This window comes from Camelus dromedarius, chromosome 13, assembly GCF_036321535.1.
Source record: "Camelus dromedarius isolate mCamDro1 chromosome 13, mCamDro1.pat, whole genome shotgun sequence".
Lineage (NCBI taxonomy): Eukaryota > Metazoa > Chordata > Mammalia > Artiodactyla > Camelidae > Camelus > Camelus dromedarius.
Window position 1 is genome coordinate 8,706,836 of NC_087448.1, and position 22,031 is coordinate 8,728,866.

At 45.5% G+C, this 22,031-nt stretch overlaps 1 protein-coding gene across 1 annotated transcript in view; it reads left to right on the forward strand.

Moving 5' to 3' along the window:
- The first annotated feature begins 9,610 nt into the window (after positions 1–9,610).
- The window catches only part of TMTC4 (transmembrane O-mannosyltransferase targeting cadherins 4), a 56,605-nt gene continuing 44,184 nt past the window's right edge, over positions 9,611–22,031 (forward strand). Inside the window, exons 1-4 of the mRNA XM_031466280.2 lie at positions 9,611–9,690; positions 14,971–15,186; positions 18,983–19,098; positions 20,242–20,458. Coding sequence (XP_031322140.2) covers positions 15,025–15,186; positions 18,983–19,098; positions 20,242–20,458 — 495 coding nt within the window. The 5' untranslated portion in view covers positions 9,611–9,690; positions 14,971–15,024. The remainder of the gene's footprint in view (positions 9,691–14,970; positions 15,187–18,982; positions 19,099–20,241; positions 20,459–22,031) is intronic.

Below are 22,031 nucleotides of genomic sequence, written 5' to 3' on the forward strand. Positions count from 1 at the left end.
ATCTGAAAAAAATGACCAGATATCTCATCATTGACAGTTCTATTTCCTTGTGGTGTACAAAGGAATTGGGGTGGCAGGACAACAAGGAGGCAGAAAAAGAGGAAGAAGAAGAGGAGGAAAGAGAGGGCAGAGGATGGAAACGAAAAAGGAAGAGAAGTTGTTCAGCCTTGAACGCAGGAGAAGCGCTGAGCGTAGCTTACTCACGGTTCATCAATAGAGAATGTCTCACTCATCACAACCCACCTTCAAGAGAGGACTGACTTCATGCGGAAGAATGCATCAGTAAGTTTATGGCTTAGCAGGCATAAAGTTTTCAGGGCAGGGAAAGATATTTTAAACAAGACCAGAGGAGGAACTTGGCCAGTTTGCCTCTTGAGAGGAAGAGAAATGGTGGTGGTGGCGCAGAGGAAGACTAGAGATGAGGACAGGAAGGGAGAGGGCCAGGAATGATGAGATGAAGGACAAAGCCAGTGGCTGCGCAGCTGTTCGTTATGGATTGCTTTCTAACAATCCTTCCTAAGTCTGGACTCACCTGAGTGTTTCTTTTGCCCCACATGATGTGACAGCTAGGAGCTCAACTGACGTCTTAGCCAAATCTATAAGTTCATTAGACTTTTTTTTTTCCATTTTCACATTATCACAGACAGCTGGGGCTTCAAACATCTGGGTCCTCAACTAGATTGGAATGTCCAAGATGGTGCACTAACATGGCTGGCAGTGGATGCTGGCAGTTGGTTGGGAGTTCAGCTGGACACATGTCATCTGGAGCTTCTCATATCTTGGTGGCTGGGTTTCAAGAGGGGACATCCCAAGGACAAGCTTTCTAAGAGGGAGGATGCAGAAACTGCCAGTCCTCAGCGAAACTGACACTGTTCAATTTCCACTGCATGCTCTTGGTTAAACAGTCACCAGGCCAGCCCAGATTCATCTTTTAACAGGGAGAATGACAAAGAATGTGTTGCCATCTTTCAATTTAACCACAGGCAGCTGATGAAGCTTTTTAAAATGGGAATGTCTTCTGTGCCCATTAAAATTGTTTGCTTTTCTTCAATATAAATTTATCTCCAATCTTCCTCAGGAATGTACATTGTGTATGAAAGCTCTGTGTGGGTGGATTTTTTTTTTAAGAATCTGAATGCAAATTGACTTTTACCTCTGAATTAATGTGGGATAAAACAGATAAAGCCAAAGTTAATGCAGAAAAACAGAGGCAGAAAGGACCATGGGAACATATGTCCCTGATAATTCAATAGAAGTCAATATGTCCTCTAACATTTATAAATAAATAAATATAGACACAACAGTATTATCTGAAGTTACAGAAATAGGTATTATGAATAACAGAAATAGAAATATTGAAAATAGGGGATCTTATAAATGCTGGAGAGGGTGTGAAAAAAAAGGGAACCCTCCCACACTATTGGTGGGAATGTAATTTGGTGCAGGCACTATGGAAAACAGTATGGAGAGTCCTTTAAAAACTAAAAGTAGAGCTATCATATAATCCAGAAATCCCACTCCTGGGCATATATCCAGAGGCAACTCTAATTCAAAAAGTACATGCACCCCAATGTTCACAGCAGTACTATTTACAGTAGCCAAGACATGGAAGCAACCTAAATGTCCACCAGCAGACGACTGGATCAAGAAGATGTGGTATAAATATACAGTGGAATACTATTCAGCCATAAAAAATAATAAAATAATGCCATTTGCAGCAACATGCATGGACCTAGAGATTATCATACTTAATGAAGTAAGTCAGAGAAAGACAAATATCATATGATATCACTTATATGGGGAATCTAAAAAAATGACATAAATTAACTTATTTACAAAACAGAAACAAACGCACAGAGTTAGAAAACAAACTTATGGTTACTCAAGGGGAAAGTGTGGGGGAGGGATAAATTCAGAGTTTGGGATTAGCCGATACAAACCATAATATATAAAGCAGATAAACAAGATCCTACTGCATAGTACAGGAAACTATATTCAGTACCTTGTAATAGCCTATAATAAAAAAGAATATGAAAAGAAATATATATATGTATAATCAAATCACTATGCTGTATACCAGACTACACTATATGAAACTATAATTCAATAGGTTGTAATAACATACAGTGAAAAAGAATATATATACACATATATACATATAACTGAATCACTATGATGTATACCAGAAATTAACACAACATTGTAAATCAAATTTACTTCGGTAAACAAATAGAAGAAAATAAGGTAGGGGATCTTAGGGAGTAAAACTGGACCCTGGGGTTATATAGGAGACATATGAATTTAAAATTCTTAAATATTTTATTTGTGATATTTTTGAAACAAAATTAAATTTCTCCTGCCTATCAAACTGGCAAATATTAAAGATATTGACAAAACCGGTTTTGGCAAGGTATTGAGAAATAGACTTTTGTGGAAAGTTTTCAGGAAACATAAATAGATAAAACTTTTCTAGAAATTTTTTTGTGAAATATTTGCATATTTTTACTAGCAATTCCACTTCAAGGAATTTACCTTAAGATCATAATTGCAAAACTGTGAAAAACTAGGCACAAAGGTGTTTAGCATTGTTTATAAGGATAAAAACTGGAATCAAACTAAATGGCCTTCAAAAGGAACTAATTAAGTAAAACATGGTATGAACAACATGATCATCTTGAACAAGCACAGGTGATTTCTAGATCTAGATTTATGGAAATGGAAAGACATCTATGACAAATTATTGAGTAATGATGTCAGTTACAGAACATGTACAGTATACATTTATGTAAAACTGTATACATACACTTACATGTGTCTATAGGCACCTAGGTGGCCACCATTGTGAGGCAGAATTTCTAGTGTTCTATTTTTCTGCTTTATATTAAATATTTATGACAAGTAGCACTTTTAAGTATAAAGCTAATTTATTATTTATAAGAGCTACCAAAACAGCAACAATTACAGAATTTGCAACAGCTCCAGATTACACCTAGACCTTTTGTATTTCAACTATTTGGGAAAGATGCCAGTATCTCTGCATTTTATAAAATACTGTAAAGAATAACACAAAATGTACTTTGGCAAATACCAAAAGAAAACTAACAGAATGTGTGTCATCATTTGTTCTGAATGAGATCATTCTATCTCATTCTCTTGAATGTTTTTCCAGAAATAAGAATAACACAATTGTAGGCAGGAAGCCAGAAGCCAGAATTTTCATATCAGGAAGAGAAAAAGGAAGAATTTTCTTGCCTAGAGGTGACTTGTAGCAAAAATAAAATCAGGCCAAAATGTCACTGAATGCCTTTTAACTAGTTGAGACAGTTTACCCACCTGGGAGAAAACCGAGATCATTATCGCTTTTGTTTTTCTAATTTCTTGCTCGAGCCCTTACCTGCCCTATTTATGAGAAATTTCATTATCTCCTTCTGAAAACTTCCTCATATCTGCCATCTCAGTGCCAAGAATTCAAAGTTCAATGGCTTTGTCCCCAAGGATTAGGCAAAGGAAAACCTGAGTTGTACAGGTTAAGCCCAGCACCGTCTATCTGCGGGCAAAAAAAAATGCCTGATAGATGACCAGCTGGCAGTTTGGCTTCTTAGTCTGGGACATAGTTGTACCCACACCTGGACCTTAGGTTATATCACATTTAGTTCAACCACATGCTGAGCCATTTCTCCAGCATGGCATTTGGCTGGAACAGTTAGATTTAGGAAGGCCACAGGCATTTGTCTTGTGCCAAGCCTACTTCACCAATCCTGACACTTTCCCTCCCAAGTAGATCAAGATAGATAGATAGATAGATAGATAGATAGATAGATAGATAGATAGATAGATAGATATACAGATATACAGACCAATGAATGGATAGATAAATGAGTTTGCATCTGAGTCCTACATGGTCTTTCCCCTCAACTGACTTCTGCTGCATTGAAGCCATGTTGATTCACCAGAAAAACCTCAAGAGCATGAAATCTCAATAGTGAAAGTGTAGGAAATGAGTCTCAATCCCTTTCCTCTCAAGTCTACCCACCTCTTAATTCAGTAACCATCTCTGCTAATCAGGATTTCTGGAACAAAGTCTAAAAAAGCTCCTGTTAAATTCTATTGGAATCTCCCCCCGGGTAATGGACCCCTCTTCATCTAACGTCTGTATCACTAAAAGGGGCCTTTGAAGTGACTCTCTTCCCCACCCACCCAAAAGAAATGATAATCATGGAATTGTAGCCCATGACTAAGAATGCATGCAGGAGGGTGGTGGTCTGCACAGGGATCATAAAACTTGAGCTTAAGAGCAAGAATTTGTCAATCCAAAGAAAAGGGAGCAGGTTGGGAAGATTCCAGCAGTTTGGAGGAGAAAAGCAAAAATACAAAGAAACAGTTATCAAATGGGAAGCAGTCTTGCATACTGATTCAGAACATGGGATCTGGTATCATGCAGCCCAGCACAAATTCCAGCTCTGCTCTTTGGTTTCTGCGTGACCTTGAGCAAACTGCTAAGCGTCTCCAGGATTCAACTTCCCCACCTGTAAAATCAGAACTAATAGCTCACTCCAAGAGGATCACAACTAGATTCGTATAAATCCATGAAAGCATAGATCATGTGCCTGACACATACTAAGCTGTCAGTAAAGATTAACCACTTTTATTGTTAATTATTACATTATTATAATATTTATTTTAAACAGAGATTTAAGGTAAGACACCTGGGATTAGAAGAGAACAAGATGCTGGGAGGAGAGCAAAGAAGAAAAGGCTGAGGAGATAAAGACACAGGTTTGAGGAGTTTTTATAATTTTTGGTTGATCTACACCCCAGGCCATGTAAGGGCAGGAGAGTGAACTGTTCAATCCTGACCCATTCCTGTCCAGGCTGCCTGTCCTCAACTCTCAGCTCTACCACATCCAGGTATTACTTAACCTCTCTGTGCCTCAAGTTCCACATCTATAAAAAGGGGGCTAGAAATAGTAGATTCGCCTTATAAGGTGTTGTATGGACCAAATGAATTCATGTACATCACATGCTTAGGACAGTACTAGCAGAGAGTGAGCTGCTTGTGCAACCTTTTTATTTCCTCTTCTGACATCGCACTGCTTTCTCCAATTATTTCAAGACTTAAAAATTTAGATTCAAATATAAGCACACAGGCTACACAATTTATGTGATTTATGATTACATACCTAGTGTTGAACATGTACATTAAAACTGAAAATTTATTGAAATTATATGTAAAATATAATGCTTTTTAAAAAACACAATGCTTTAAGATTAAGTAAATAAAACCATTTGGCATTCTTTCCAAAGCATTTTTTATAAATATAAAAATACCAAAAAATATCTACACTTGGCAAAGATTGATTGACCTACAAAAGTCCTCACCAACTCTTGAGGAAAGCTGGGAATTCTAAAAATAGAAATGATCATAGGTCTCTTGAAGAGAGGAACACTTAGAAGAAATAAAGAAAGGAGGCAGTTAATTTAAGGATAGTTAACTTGTTGAACTTGGGTGAATAGGTCAAAGTATAAGATGTTTCCAAAAAATTAGACAATATATGAATTGGAAGTTTATAACAAATTTGTCTTAGCTCAAGGGGAAAAACATTGTTTTTAGCTTTCCAGAGATGACTATCTTTATCATATATTATTTATTTTTTCTCCTGTATCTTCCTGCTTCTGGTTCTTAATTCTCAGCATACAAATTTAAATATTTCATGTGTTAAAAGTAAAACTCTCACTGGCGGGGGAGGGGGGAGCATCCTTAGAGCTGTCCAAGGGGCTGGGGCCAAGGGTGGGGATCAGTGTATGGTCCAGCAGCAGGGAGATAGTCTCTGCATCTTATGATTCTTATTAAACTATAAGATTGTGAAAGGCGGAATCAGCACCATGTTTACCTTCATATTCTGCACAAAGACCTGCCCCTGTGCTTAGCACACAGTATGGTATCATTTTGATTACGGCTAGCTCGGCAGTTTATGGAGCGCAAAATGTTAGATTAAGTCAGGAGATTCCAATTCAGCATTGCCAGTAACATACATTATGACTTCCAGACGCTGAGAGACATTGTTGACTGTCTGCTATGCAGTGGGCACGGCAGCTACAGGGAGTCCAGTAGTTAAGGGAGATGTGGTTCTTGCCTCCGTGGACCTCTAATGATGGAGATAGACTCTATATAATGACCTCATGGTTAGTTAGTTACAATTGTGATAAGAACTATGCGAGTACATTCAGAGGGACCTAAGGGTGTTTGGAGAGATAATCCAGGGAAGGATTTTCTGAGAAATTGACATTTGAGCAGAGACTTGAAATATGAATTAGAATTAGCCAAGCGTCCTGGAGGAGAGCAGAAAAGGATGCTGCAGGGGTATGTGAACAGCCCAGTTGGAAAGGAGCACAGTGCACTGAAGGACTATAAAAGTTCAATGAAGTTGAGCTTAGGAAATAAAAGTGACAGAGGCTTGAGATGATTCAGGAGCAGCAGGCAAGGGGCCAGGTCGCGCAGTGGACCAATGGGAGCAATGGGAGCAGTGATGTGCCAAGAGTGGCCACAGTGAGGGTCAATTGTCCTGGGCTAGGAAGTAAGGAATGCGTTGTCTATAGAGAATTGAAAGACAGTAGTAAAACTAAGCAGGAGCTTTAATCATCACCATGCACTAGCAATTCTGTCTATCAGTGGTATGTTAATTTTTAACAACTGGTTCTCTGGGGAAAGTAAAGATGTGTGCCTATACACACACACGAAGGTATTTTAAACATTACAGATGTTTATAAATGTTATAAATGATACAAAGGATTGTAGCACACAGTTTACAAGTAAGGATAAAGTATGCAAATACTTTTTACTACAACTTCCAAATGGTTGATGGATTCTCATGGAATGCTTTTGTTGAGTTTTGCTAAAGGCTTGTATCTGTACCCAACTGACGTTTGTAATTCAATCATGATTTCACAAGTGGAATTTCATCTCAATCTGCTCTTTTCCAAATACATTTATTATCATGTTCATAGCAGCACTATTTACAATAGCCAAAACATGGAAACAGCCTAAATGTCCATCAACAGGTGACTGGATAAAGAAGATGTGGTATATTTATACAATGGAATACTACTCAGCCATAAAAACCGACAACATAATGCCATTTGCAGCAACATGGATGCTCCCGGAGAATGTCATTCTAAGTGAAGTAAGCCAGAAAGAGAAAGAAAAATACCATATGAGATCACTCATATGTGGAATCTAAAAAACAAAAACAAAAACAAACAAACAAACAAAAACAAAGCGTAAATAAAGGACAGAAATAGACTCACAGACAGAGAATACAGACTTGTGGTTACCAGGGGGGTGGAGGGTGGGAAGGGATAGACTGGGATTTCAAAATTGTAGAATAGACTACACTGTATAGCACAGGGAAATATACACAAAATGTTATGATAACTCACAGAGAAAAAAATGTGACAATGAGTGTGTATATGTCCATGAATAACTGAAAAATTGTGCTGAACATTGGAATTTGACACAACATTGTAAAATGATTATAAATCAATAAAAAATGTTAAAAAAACAAACAAACAAAACAAATACATTTATTATCATTAAATCTGATACGTAATCTGTTGAACTATTTCACTCTTATACAAATTAAACCCACTAAACTAAAATCTCTTCTTGTCAGCACTAAGCACAACACATTTTTAAGTTTAACCTGCATTATTAATTCCTCCATCACTTTCTTAAGTCTAGCAAAAAAAAAAAAAAAAATCAGCAAAAACCAGCAAATCAAGCTCTGATTCTTGTTTGCCAGTTTCCATGATGGAAATATTCCTAAAGTTGCCACCTGCAATCTACCAATGTGGCAACAACAAATGTGCGTTAGAAAGACCACACACACACAGTAGCACGGCACTGAATGCAGAAGTGGAAATGGGAAAAAGTGGACAGATTTCATAGACATTTAGCAAGTAAAATCTTGGTGATTTGTTACATGCCAAGGGTGAAGGCCGAATTGGGGAAACGACTGGACCCACCACCATGACAGGGACACCTAAAAAGGAGCAAGAAGTGAGAACACACCTTCCATTTTGGATGTGTTCCATCTGAGGTTCTTGTGACACACCCAAGTGGAGAAGTAGAATAGGAAACTACACACATGGGTTTGGAGCACAGAGAAGTAAGGATCAGAATTGTAAAAAATGGGCCATATTCATTGAAACGCTGGCAGTGTGTTAAATCATGCAGGGAAAAATTATGGCTTGAGAGGAAAGGGGCCAAGGCCTTTAAAATATATCATGTGGAGGTTATCAAGAAGCAGATAAGCAACCCAAGGAGATGGGAAAAACGAGGGAGCAGAGGATCACTATCATCATAAGTGTTTTAAGGAGAAAGAATGAATTTTGCTAAGACATCAGGTAAAGTGAAGGAGAGTGTCCTTTGTATTTAGTGCTTGTGAATGTTGTTGGAGACTATAGCCAAGGCAGTTTCAGTGAAATGCGGAAACCAAGAAGTGAATGCGAGTTGGGAGTCTAGAAAAGTGTGGTCAGACAGCCTTCCAAGAATTTCAGCTATGGAGAGCAGGAGCGAGGCTGGGTGGCAGCTGGTAGGGTACATGGAGGAGATAAAGACATGGGGCTGATGAAATGCTGATGATACGGATCCAAGCAAGAGAGAGATACTGAGCTTAGATCGGACTCTTTGATACTGGGGGGAAAGGCGGGAGAGGGGTTGGGTTTGGAATCCGTGCTTTTAGAATTAGCTTTGTAGTTCTGTCAGAGGAAAGTCGAAAAAGTTTGCCTTTTTCTTGAAGCAAGACAGAGTCATCTACTGAGAATGGCGAGAGGAGCAGTAATGCGGTTGGGAGCGGAAGTTTAGCACAAAATGACTTGGTAAATGGAGGATGGATGGCAGATCCAGCCAGGTGAAGGGCCACAATAGGGATCGTGGGTCAGCAGGTGAATGAAGACCAGGGCCGTGGAACAAGATCTGTTGAAAACAAAAGCAGGAGCAGCAGAGCCTGGGAAGGAAGAGCGCAGTTTCAGTTCTTTCCTGAAAGGCAGAAAGGGGAAACACACTTGAAACAACTCCTCCCAGACAGGAGGAAGTCTAGAGTGCTGGTCGTTCCTGTCCAGCTCCTCTTCCTGCAGGGACGCTGCGGTCCCTCCGCCGAGCGCGGCCGGCAGCACGAGCAGAGCGACACAGGCCAGGGTAGGCTCCCGCGAGGCGAGGAGCAGCGGGAGGGAGTCCCGCCCGCGCGGCCCGCCTCCCGGAGCCAGACTGGGGCCGCCCCTTCCCGGCCCGGCCCCGCCCGGGTTCTGCGCCTAGAACTCCGCTTCCTTCTCTCCGGCCGAGTCTGTCGGTCCCTGAGGCTCCCTCTCCGCGACTAGCGCCCGCTGGCCTGACGTCATTGGCGCGCCCACCAATGAGCTGAAAAGGGAAGGCGGCGGCGTGAAAATGACGGCAGAAGCAGCCAATGGCTGCGAGGAGAGGGCGGGCCGAGGCGGGAATGTGAGTGAGAGCCCGCGCGCGTGGGGAGCTGCAGGCGGTGCGGGCCGCGCGCGGCGCGGGAGTGGGGGCGCGGCGGGGGGCGGGGGCGCGGCGCGGGCAGCCCCTCCCCCTGCCCAGCTCCGGGCGGGCGCCGAGAGCAGGCGGACTTTCCGCGCCCGGGAGGGAGATGCGGCCGCCGCTCGGGCTCCTTGCAGGTAACACGCGGGGCCGCCCCCGCAGGGCCGAGTGCGGCCGAGTGCGTGGCGGGGTGAGCGGACTTAGGTGCGGAGCGGACGCGGTGTCCCTACTGCCGCCGCGCCCCGAGTCCTGCGGCCCGGCCCGAGCCGCGCGGCGGAGCTGCTGGAGGAGTTGGCTTCGGGACCCGGGCTGCGGCCGGGGCCGGGGCAACGGGGGATGCGGGCCTCATCGCCGTGCGCCCAGTGTAAACAGCATGCGGGACAAAGGGCACGGCGTGGAGGGTGCCCGCTCCGCCTGTCCGCGTCCCTGCCCGCTCCAGCAGCGCGGGCGCTCCGTCGACCCCAAGGCTCACGGGCGCCTCTGGCGCGTCCCCAGAGCGGACACCTGGCCGCGGGGCCCCGCGCCACCCCGCGCCTGGCCGCCAGCTGGCCCCAGCGCGAGCGATGGCTGGTTGCAGCCAGGCGGCTTGGCTGCCTGCCCTGGGTTAAAGGCGGCTCCCCTGCAGCGTCGCGGAGTGCCAGCCACTCCGCGCTGGCCGCCGAGCCGAGCGGCGGGAGAGCGGTGTGCCTTGGATCGGGGCGTCCGGGGCCACGGAGGTGCCACTTCCCTGCGCGGGCTCTTGAGTTTGGGGAAGCCGAGCAGGTGGCGCCACCGCCGCCTCACCTCCTGCGAACTCCATGGGGCTTCTGGTCTTGTTGCTGTTGTGACTGTAGACTGTGTGTATTTGCTTCTTTTTTTAACCACACACAAAAGAAAGGAGGAGTTAGAGGAAAGATCTAGCCAGAGCATTGTGAATCATCCTACACTGCTCTTTCTCTCGGAGAGCAGATGGATGGGGAGAGTTTCTTGAGAAACAATTAACAGTAAGAACGGACTGGATCCCCTCCCTGTCTCCTCTCCCTGCAGTGCTGAGCGTGCCTGGCGCGTCCCAGATTGGGGCGGGTGTGTGGATGGGGTCGGGTGGTAAAGTGATACTGGCTGACTTACATGGGTAAATGGCTACAAGCTAGCAAGCTGGAAACTTTCTGGGACAGTGGAACTGTGCATGTCCAACCACTGCACGCATTCTTGCTATAGGCAGGCATAGCCCTCGTGTGTTACTCTTGTGAAGGCAGTCACAAAAGGAAGATACTTGGAGTAGCATTTTGTCCAGCGCTGCGTGGTGCAGGGCGGTAGGGATGACAGTCTTCGGTGCCTTAAGGGCCCCAAGGAAGGAGCAGCCAGCTCAGGTCTCCAGATGCTGGGTCAGAAACCATCATGGCCTTTATTCTGATTTCTGGAGGCACGGTCTCATCCCAGCCTGGCAGAGAGCAGCTCGCAGGTGGATGGATTGTTACCGATGAGGTAGAAAGGCCAGCTTGAGGCCATAAGGCCCTTAAACGCCCAAAGAAGAATATTCTTCAGTAGGTGGGTTGCTGCTGATTGCTGATTTTCCCAGGGATCATTTAGGTTTGATCTGCCAGCCCCTTTACTGCAGTCCAGGCTGCTCTGTCAGCCGTCACTGGGTTCCCTGGGTTCACAGCTCAGTGACTGATGTTTGTTTGCTTTTGGGGGAGGACATGGGATCCCTGTTTGAGGTCTTTTTTCACCTCTTTATTGATTAGTTTGTTTTAACCCCCTGAAAATAGAGGCTTGATATAAGAAGTCTGAGAAATTGAGAATAAAGAGACCTCTGCTTCGTTCCAGATTCATCTCCTCCTCAGCGCAGTTAGTTCTCAATGCAGTGCGAAATTGGCACAAGAGTCAGGGGTCAGAACAGCACCAACTTTGGCACTGGTAAAACTGGCTGGAGCACTACTTGGCCTGAGCCTCAGGCCGTGTTGCTCCCTTCTTAGTTTTCAGACAACCTTACTATCCAGTTGTGGTCCAGGAGTCTGGGTTCCCAGGCAGAACATCCCCTGGAGAAGAGGAACAGGGCAATGCCACCAAGGGACCATCCAGAGAGAAACAGAACATGTGTCTTCCTGTTTCATGGCCTGGATACAAAAAGGGCAGAGGGGACCCATCTCCCCTCATGGACCACCTCATGCTGCAGAGTTTCTTTTACTTGAGCGCCATGCCCTTCTGGGATCATTGCAGGAAAAAAAAGGCTGTTGTTGGAGGAAGGAGTTGGGAACAGGATCAGCGTGTATGGCTGGGGGTTTATGCAGGACATACAGACGCCTGGCCAGGGAAGCAGTACTCTGGGTCTGCCCCAAGGAAGGGTGCCTTTTCTCAACTGTATCAGGTCACAGGATGGGCTGCTGCTGGCCTAGGTTGGGAAACGCATCTACAGGAATGAAGAGTTAATGGCGACATCGGTCATCCCAAGACAGAAGGTCAGGGCCTAGGTACCAGGAACTCATCTCTCCAAAATAACAGTGATGGGGACTAGTTGTTTCCATATGTTCTCTCATTTAAACCTTACCACAGCCTCCTGGAGTCAGCAGTGGTACCCTACTGTGCTGATGAGGAACTGATTCTAGGAAGACTGGGTAGCTCAGGGTCGTGCAGGTAGCAAGCCTGTGCTCTTAACCACTGGGCTGGCCTGGGAACTTTGCATAGGTTCCTCACACGTGTAGCTTCATTGCATTTGCTGATTCACAGTATTTTCTGAATTTCCTACCTACTCATTAACCATAATGCCTTAATGAGAAGGGCATACATGAGTATTCTCAGGGGCAGAAAAGAAATGGGAGCCTTGGAGACAGCAGGGAAGCTGCCATGGGGAGGGGAGGGCCAGCCAGAATGGGGAACGGGGGCAGACTGTAGGTTCCCTGAGATGCCTGCAAGAGAAGAGGAGGAGGTCATGCTGAGACTGGCTCACCAGTCATCAACATGACTCCCCAGGGGTCCAGGCCTGACCCACCAGGGCACCCCGGATGTTTGGGTCTGTAGTCTCTCTTTCGTATATCTCAGCTGTTGCCTGATTAGTGTGTGTGACATACAGTCTGAGAAGAAAAAGGAGACAGGACAACTTATATAAAAGTGCAGTTTATTTCCTGACCTAGTAGTCTTCCTTTAGGGCCATTTGAACTGTGTACAACCTTTTGTGAAATAATATTCAAATATTTGGGCCTGAAGTGGATAACATCAAGACCAGTTATGGGACCAGCTGTCAGCTCACTGCTCTATTGTGCATTCAAAATTGATAGAAACTGTGTGCTTTCCTTCACATTCATTTTCTCAAACAAAGAGCTCTTTTATTCCCTCTGTGTTAAGTCATAGTATCTTCCTAACTATTCAGTCTTTTTCTTTTATTTATTTATGTTTAGTAGCAGGATTAATTTCTTTTGCTGAAATGTAGACACAGTGGTTGGGGCCTCCATGGTGACCTTTATTGTTTCTGCAGCTGTAATTTGGATTTGACCAGTGGTTTATCCATTCTGTAGAAAAAAAGGAAAAGCAACAGATAGTGGCTGGCATATTCCACCCAGCACTTGCTGAGAGTATCAGTTACATCATGGGGAGATGCTCGAGGGACCAGCTCTGAGAGAGCTGCAGGGCCCTTCATCTCTGGATTGTAAACCTGGGCCTCTTGCCAGCACCTGGAAAGGAACAGTGTTACTACAGGAGAGGGCGTCCCATTGACTGTTGAATCCATCTCCGTGTTCACTCAGATAGAAGCCCACAGAAAAGATGCCTGTGACCTCAGAAGGCCTCTTAGGCTGACTTCCTATTGATTCTAAAATCTGGGGTATTTCCTTAGAGAACTGGAAACAGATACAGTTGACCCTTGAGCAACATGGATTTGAACTGCACGGGTCCACTTCTGTGTGGATTTTTTCCAACAGTAAAGATGACAGTACTACATGATCTGCAGTTAGCTGAATCGCTGGGTGCAGAGGAGCTGCAAATATGAAGGGCTGGCTGTGAGTCACTGGTGAATTTTCACCTGCGAGGAGGGTCAGTACCCTAACCCTCGCATCATTCAAGGGTCAACCGTACTTCTTAGCTGCCTTCCCAATCGAGGGACCTGGGATCTTCTTCCATCTCAGCACAAAGAAGGGGGACTGCTCTCTTGGTACCAATAAGCCAAATACTTCAGGAGATTCTCGAAAGAGACTACGTTTGTGCCTGTGCTTCCTCCCTCCTTGAAGAAAGTACCTGTAAAAATAGGTAACCTTCCCTCAGTGTTCAGTAAAGCCAAGCCTTGCTTCTGAGCACTTTAGGTGTCTTGTTTAACCATCATCGTGGCTATGTAAAGTAGGCCCAGTTATCATCCCCATTATAGAGATGAGGAAACAGAGGCCCAGAGAGGTGAAGTCACTTGGCCAAAGATACACGGATTGGAACGTAAGCAGTTTGACGCAAGCATGATCCTAGTAAATCCAGAGGGAGTGTCTGTTGAGGCTGTGGTGGGAATGAGGACAGATTAGGTGGGATGGGGGTGGGAGGGGTGGGTTGATATTTGGGCAAATTTCAAGGCAGAAAGTTCTTAGGCAATGCTCACTGCTGGAAAGTTCTGCTATGCAGAGGGGCACAGGAAGTGGGCTCAGAGAGGGTGGGGGACACACAGGCCACAGAACTCATAAATGGCAAGGCTGAGAGCAGACAGTTCTGGCTTTAACACTTTGCCTGTTGGGAAGAAATGTTAAAATAAATATTTGTTTTGAACTTGACTCTCTCTCCGATATTGAAGTTCATGTCCTCTCCTGGAAGAGCTTCCCTCTTCTCCTTTAGGATCCAGCTCATCCTTCTGGGATAAGATACTGTCCGAAGCCAGTATACCATGTGCTCTCCTTCCTCTGTCCTCCTGTGTGTGAACCGCTGGCCTGGCCACTGCGCGTGTGTCCTGCCTCCTCATCTCCATTCACCTCTCCTCCAGTGTGTGTCCTGCAGATAGACTGTAGCTCTTCCAGATCAGGACCAGGCTACACACACACACACACACACACAATGTGCTAAGACTTGACAATAAATATTTATTGATTTTCTTCTTGATTGGAGGGAGCAAGATGGTAACTTTTTTTTTAACTTTGTAAACTGGTTCAAGGACTAAAAAAAATGATTTGCCTTGTGGGGTTGATAAATATGATTCCCTTAAATCAATCTTTCTCAAGGATAATCCAATATCAGAAACCCAAGGACTTCTGATTTGGTGGGTTGAACTTGGGCCCAGGAGACTCTCTGTGTGTCCCAGGGGACTTTTCTGCCCATGAAACCACAACTGAAAGCTTTTAATGATTTCATATCCTATAAACTCGCAGGAGGAACGACTGTCTAGCTCTTACTCTCTTGAGGTCAACATGTCCACTGTGTAAACGTTCCTAACAACACTTCGATGAATATTTATAATCATGTCACTTTCCCTGCAGGTTTCTCACCAGCATAATGCTGAAGCGAGAGGCTGGCAGCCCGAAGGTTTCAGGATGGCTGAGTGGGATGCTGATCTGGATTACATCGTTCCGTCTTCTGTCCTTCCTCCCTTCTGGGCTAAGCTAGTCGTGGGCTTTGTTTCCCTTGTGTGTTTTGCACGTAGCTACGATGGAGATTTTGTCTTTGACGACTCTGAAGCTATCGTTAACAATAAGGTTCGTGTCTAAATTTCTCTTTGATGAACTGATGTTAACCATTCACTTACGTCTCAGTGATAATCTACATTTGTGTTGCATTATTCTCCGCTGAACTTTGGTTGAGCCTTTGCCAGGGCCCCAGCGTGCTCAAGATTCCCCGTCTCTTTCAGAGAGCGTCTTCTTGATATAGGGCCCTTTTATCGCTGGCAGCAGGGTCTCAGCGCCCTGCCTAACTGCAGGCTTTACCCTGGCCGCGTGCCCTTCACGGGGCCCCAGTCCGCGCACGTATCAGAGAGACCATTATTCTAAGACTACAAGGCCAGGGTGTTGCAGGGCATTGCAGACTGTTTCAGGTTTTGTGACAGATTCCAAGTGCTCTAAGGCAGAACGAGCCTCCCCCATCCTCCCTAAAATAATCATACATTTGCTGCAGTGATGGCCAAATCTGATCACTCACCAGAAGGTGCGGCCTCAGCAGCAGGCAGGGAGCTGACTCCTCCTTTGTCCTTCGCTGATGGTGTCAGGACAGCCCGCTGACAGCGCCGGAGGGCCAGGAGGGCACTGCCCGGGGAAGCTGCGGTTCCTGCTCGTTTCCTATTTGAAGACGCAGATTTGCTGAATTTGCAAAACCCCAGCCGGTCTTGCTCACCAGTGGGTGCCAAGAAAATGATATTTTCTTTCATTCACTGACTAGCGATTGAGAAGAAGAAATAGGTTGTGGGAAGGGAAGAAAAAGATCTCAGTGAGCTAAAGGAAAATCAGAACAAGACACTTAGAGGCGGGGAGAGCCCAGAGGAGAGGGAACGAGGAAATGGCACAGGTTAGGGCCCTTGTGACAGCCTCACTGCTCGGCAGATGCTGTGTGTGTGTGATGAGAGCTTGAAGGCATTTGTGAATCTCTCTCTAGTAGATGCAGTTGTAGCGACTCTTTGTAACACTGTCCTTAAATGCTCTTAAAATTTTGAAGTCATGGATTCTACCCAGTGAGGAAAAAGTCATTTTCTTGTTGAAAGTGTTGAGAAAAATTCTCTATATAATAAACATGTATTCCGTGGGAGGGAGGCAGGCGCGGGAATGACTTTTGCAGATATTTTATTTATAACATACTGTCAGTGATTTTCTCTGTTTTCATGGCACACACTGCAGCCTAGTTGATGTTTCTTTTTAGTTCAAGTTCTTCACCTGTAATTTTCCTCAAGTTCACCCAGCAGTTACTGCATATTCCTGTTTTGGTTCTTTTTTGAACCGTGCCTAAGAGAAAAAGAAGTAACTTTGTAGCACTAAGCAACTATGTCACACTGATGGCTTAATAGCTACAGAATTGGTTTTCTAACAAGGCTATGAGGATATGCCTTTATTTTTTAAATTCCATTTGTTGAGTTTCTTGATTCTTCCACTCTTGTGAAGTAGAGGATATCTAAAGTGTGAACTCAGGACCTACATCGGAGAAGTTTGGGGAGCAGGGCAGGGGAAGTGTGAGCTGTGTCGTCTGTGAGAAGCCCTGGCTGGTATGCGGTTGTAATTCTCTCTCCTTCTGTGCAGGAAAGGCCGATGGAGCCATTTCGTGGCTCTGCCGTGCGCTGTCTTGGCAGTGTTTTCTAGAGCATCACACTGTGCCCTTTTTGTTAACTTGCTAGCCCTCTTTTTTTCCTTTCCTGTTTAATGAAAGGCCCTCCTCTGTTCATTGGCACTGTGCCTACAGTAATGTGAAACAGGCTGTTACTGGGTTTTATTGGTGTCCAAGACTGTTTTCCAGATGCTTCCTTGTAGTGTTGAGTTGCCTTTTTTCATTGAGATGATGATTTTCTTTGAGACAGTGGAGTTAACAGGAATTTCAGATGCAACACATCTTTTCCATAAATCAGCCCGAGGAAAGATTGACCTTTCCTCCTGTAGCGCACCCTGCTGTGCGTAGGCTGCATCAAATCAAATATTTAGAGCTTTGTTGGTGTTCATTTTCTGCTCAAATGGAGGGAAAGATCGTCTGCTCAATCCCTTCACAACTGAGAAGGAATTTCTGGGACAGTGTGAAAGTACAGTGACTTGCAGTTTTGTAACCGAGTAAACTAAGTTAGTGGGTAGATCACACAACCTTCATGAAACATCTAACGGACTCGTAGAGGGAGCCCCTGGGACATGCAAGGCCTCTGAAGCTGATACCCAGCAGAAGTGAAATTCACCCTCACAGTGGGTATCAGGTGACCAGCTGCCTGTCCTCCAGCTTTTCCCTTGGAGGCGTTAAGCATCTAAGTGGCGCATACTCACTGAATTACACTGTGTGTTGTAGACACTGGTTGCTCTCTTGGACCAGCCGGGATCTGACATGCTTCTTCTGTTTGGGGGCATTTGCACCTTCAGATGGTTATCAGATGCAAAGACTGTCTGGACGTAGACACAGGCAAAGGCTGTTCTATCGGATGCACCTGCCTGTCGGACTCAGGAGCTAGTCATACATGGGGGATGGGGTGGGGGGGGGTCCAGAGGCAGCGAGGCAGGCTCAGCGAGATGTGCGGTGGTGTGATTGGTGGGGTGCCCTTCTGGCTGCACTCCCCTGACTGGTTTTCCAGCCCACCGAGGAGTCATTGAGCTTTGCCATTTCCTTTGAAACATTCTTTTTTTTTTTTTCTCAAGTTAATCAGTGTTGTTTTGGTGACTGCAGTGAAGAATCTTGACTGATAAACCACGCAGGGCTTATCACACCATAAGTTCTAGACCCTGAAACATTCCTGTTTAATTATGCTGTAAAGAGAAAATTAATATTCAGTTTTGATATTTACTCCAAGGGCCTTGTCTGCCTTTCTTCTTGGTAAACACAGTTTGAGTAATCTAGTTTCATATTTAAGTGTAAAAAAAAAAATAGATTTTTTTTAAGCATCTCTAGAACAGTACCTAATTAAATTACCTTACGAGATAGGTATCGTTTTTAAATATTGAGTCATTTTTATCTTTAAAAATAATGTATGTAGAAGTTGTTTTTTCTTTAATTTTACTGTCTGCTTTAGCTCGTGATCAAGAATAGAAAACTTTAAAATAGATTTGCTTTCTCACCCTTATGTTTTAAGTGGGGTGTTCTTGGTAAATTACCTTATGTATTGGATATGAGAGAGGGTGATAGTGACCTCATTGACCTCATTTAGCAAACAGTCCATTTTTTCACACAACATGGATTGAGCACCTTCTGTTTACTCCCACCAGACACAGGGGTGGCCCAGGCCTTGTGGCCCCCAGTCCAGTGGGGCAGACAGATGGCAGGCACGTGACTGTAAGCCGCGCTTGCGGCGGGTGCTGTGAGGGCGGGTGCAAGATGCCCCAAGACCCTCATAGGGAACTGCGTCAGCTCAGGAAGGCCACAGCCCAATGGCGAAGATACGAACATTGGAGGGCTGAGGGGTAACTGTTCCAGTGGAGACCTGTGCATGCAAAGCGCTGAGATGGGTAGAGGCAGGAGCCATGTGGGGACCAGACGAAGGCCAGTAGCAGAGCACAGAGTCCACGAGATGAGTCTGCAGAATTCAGCGGGAGCCAGAGCAGGACATAGGCTTTGTCCTGGAAGGGGAGGGAGCTGTTGGCTGTTGCAGTGTTTCAGGTGGGGCTGGGTGGGGTGACCGATTTGCATCCTGGAGAGATCAATGTGGGGGACACATCAGAGGGCACAGTGGGCCTGCTGGGAGGCCTGGCTGTGTCCTCGGTGAGTGGTGACAATGGCTTGGCCTGGGACTGGTGGGAGAGGTGGAGAAAAGAGTGTGAGGAGCTTTAAAGCAGAGCACTTGGGGAGGGCGTCAACGTCCTAACTCCAGCAGGGGTGTTCCCGCAGGACCTCCGAGCAGAAACACCCCTTGGGGACCTGTGGCATCATGACTTCTGGGGCAGTCGGCTGAGCAGCAACACCAGCCACAAGTCCTACCGCCCCCTGACCGTGCTGACTTTCAGGTGAGAGCAGTAGTGGGGATGGGGTGGGGGGCACTCGGGGCTTGTGTGCGATACTGTACCAGGTCGTTTTGTATGAGGTTCCCCGGTCCATGATTCTGAGGCAAGTACAAGCCTCTCGCTACGTGGGTCTCCAAGTTCATGCTAATCCCAGCTGCAAGGGGTTAGGTGACAGAGGATGGAGAGCACATGCATCCAGGGCTGTGCTGGCAGGGCGGACACGGACCGTGGAGCCGTGCAGAGAAGGTCAGCCTGGCCCCGGGTGAGGATGACGCGCACATTGGTGAAGTGGTCCATGTTCTGCAGTTCTTGGAGGTTGGACCCTTTGCAAGTTAATACTGAGGAAAGAACATGTCAAGGCAATATGTAGCATCTAATGAAATTGTTATTTTTTTCACTATAAAAAAAATAAGGTATAAATCCTCCTCCTGTGACCCAGTCAACATGCAAAAACAAAATGAAGCTAAAAACAGTCTTCCCCACCCCCACCCCCATTAGTTAGGGAGCTGTTTGCATTAAACAGATTGCTTCACCTCAGAGAAGTTCCCATGCATAGCTGTTTCTCAGATGCTTTGTATACCTGTGTATAGATCTTTCAAAGAAGCATGGAAATGATGGCTTGGAACCACTGGGGATGGAAAAGCAGGCAGAAATAAGACTCCCTGAAAACAGGGCAGTGCTTCATTGTTCAGAAGGCCCGGGGATGAACTGTCAAGGAGTATTTGGGGGCGGGGGGTGGGGAGGGATAAACGGGAGTAAGCAACTCACCTGACTCATTTAAATCAAGGTCCCTGTGGGGTAGCCTGAGTGACGCGTCATATCTCATATCTTCCTGGAAGATGGTCTTGCCTTTTTCGCACTTAAAAATCTGTCTCGCTTTCCTTTCACTTTTCCTCTCTGCGTATTTTCTGTCCCACTCCCCTGAGATGCGCTTATCTTCCCTCTTTCCCGGTGCAGTTAATTAAGGTCTTAACTTGTCTGCAGCCTGCTTGGTTGGACAGGCGTTATTTGTCTTGGTGCTGTTTTCCTCACAGACTTTATCTCCTTGGTTTAATATTTTCACTCACCAGATTTTTCCCTCAGATGGTTTGCATTTTTTTCACACGCTGCTGGGCCTCCGGGGTGAACACCCTTCCTTTACCGTAGGATGAACTACTATCTGTCGGGAGGCTTCCACCCCGCGAGCTTCCACGTGGTCAACATCCTCCTGCACGGCGGCGTCTCCGTGCTGCTGGTGGACGTCTTCTCCGTGCTGCTCGGGGGCCTGCAGTACACCAGCAAGGGCCGGAGGCTGAACCTGGCCCCCAGGTCGTCCGTGCTGGCCGCGCTGCTGTTCGCCGTGCACCCGGTGCACACCGAGTGTGTGAGTATGGTCCGCCCGCCGCCTCTGCGCTCCTGTGAGGATGGGAAGCTGTCCACATATCAGCTCGTTCCCTAAAACAGGCTTCCGTCCGGCACCCACGTGCTGTAGAAAGCACGTGCTGTGTGCATGTGAGGCTGACAGCTGAAACTGATCTGTGGGTCTAGTGGGTCTCCCTTATGAGAAATACAGGGTCCCCTCTGGGCTTTATAATGACCGGATGGCATAATCTCTGGGGATACGTTCTTTTTCCTTACATGACCACACTGTAAAGGTATGAATGCTGACTCTTGTCTGGCTTTGGGGTCTCAAAGCCAGAGGCTGAGATGACCTTTCTTCCAGGAAGGGACTGATGCCATTTCCCCATGTTAGCTGAGAGCTCTGCAACGTCCAGAATACTTTCTCATGCTCAGTATGAGGGTCACAGCGACTGTGGCATCAGATGAGGCAGCATAACGGTGTCCACTTTGCAGAAGGGGGAACAGCCTGGGAGGATAATTTAAGGACTTACCCCAGGCCAGCCACGTAGCTGGTGGAGGTAGGGACAGAACTTACCATTTGGTCGTCCGAGGCCAGTGCTGAGGAGGGGCCAGTGTACTTTGAGTGGAACTGGAAAGAGGGTCCCCACATCCTGGTGCGGATGGCTTCTGAACCCCCCACTCTCCTTCTCCCCCTCCCCTCCCTGTCTTATCCACCGCCCCCTGACAGGCTCAGCCCAGGGAGTCAGGCAGCTCCTGCTCTTAGTCTATTGAACTGCTGCTGAATATTTTGGTACAAACTGGTTTGGGACTTAACCAAACACTTGTGGGGTTTTCAGGAACCACCCTACCCCACCACTGTGGAACCCTTTGAAAATTAAGTCAGCATGTTTGCTGAGGCAAAAGATTTGATTTTAGTTATTCATTCTGTGAGCACAAAGTACCTGGTATAAAATACTCCCTGGACGTTATTACTTCTCCACGATAGATTTCTGCATTTCATCTGTATTTAAATACCTGCATTATTGACCGATTGCATTGAGCATCTTGAAATCAGTTTCAAAATATTGAGCAGAATGCCTGCCTTTAGCATTTGGTTTTATTACTTTCATTAAACTATCTGTTCTTTGGTATTAAGAGGATTGTGGAATTGTTCTCACAACCTTCTTCTAATATCTTATTACTTTAAAGCTTTAAAAAAATTCTCATAATTTTTTGCTTCAGCAAATTCAGAGGCTGGGGACTGTTGTAAGACAGATATATATAGCTGTGGTCAAATTAGAATTTGTTTCCATGTGAGTTCTCTTTATGATCTAGATGTTTGTTGGGACCCAGAAATAATGTGTGCATCAATCAAAAATACTGATTTACTGTTTTGGTCCTTGTCCAATTTTGTGTGATCTTAAAAGCAAAATGAAATATTTGAATTATTAATCAAAGAAATGTTTCTAAAATTCTAATTTTAAATGATGGGAAGTTAAGAAAAGTTTGAAATACTCACAGATATAACTGGATGTGTGCAAACACATGCCCCAGATAAATGCAGTCTGGGAACACATGAACCCCAAATTCTACATTTGAGATATTTAAGAAGAAGC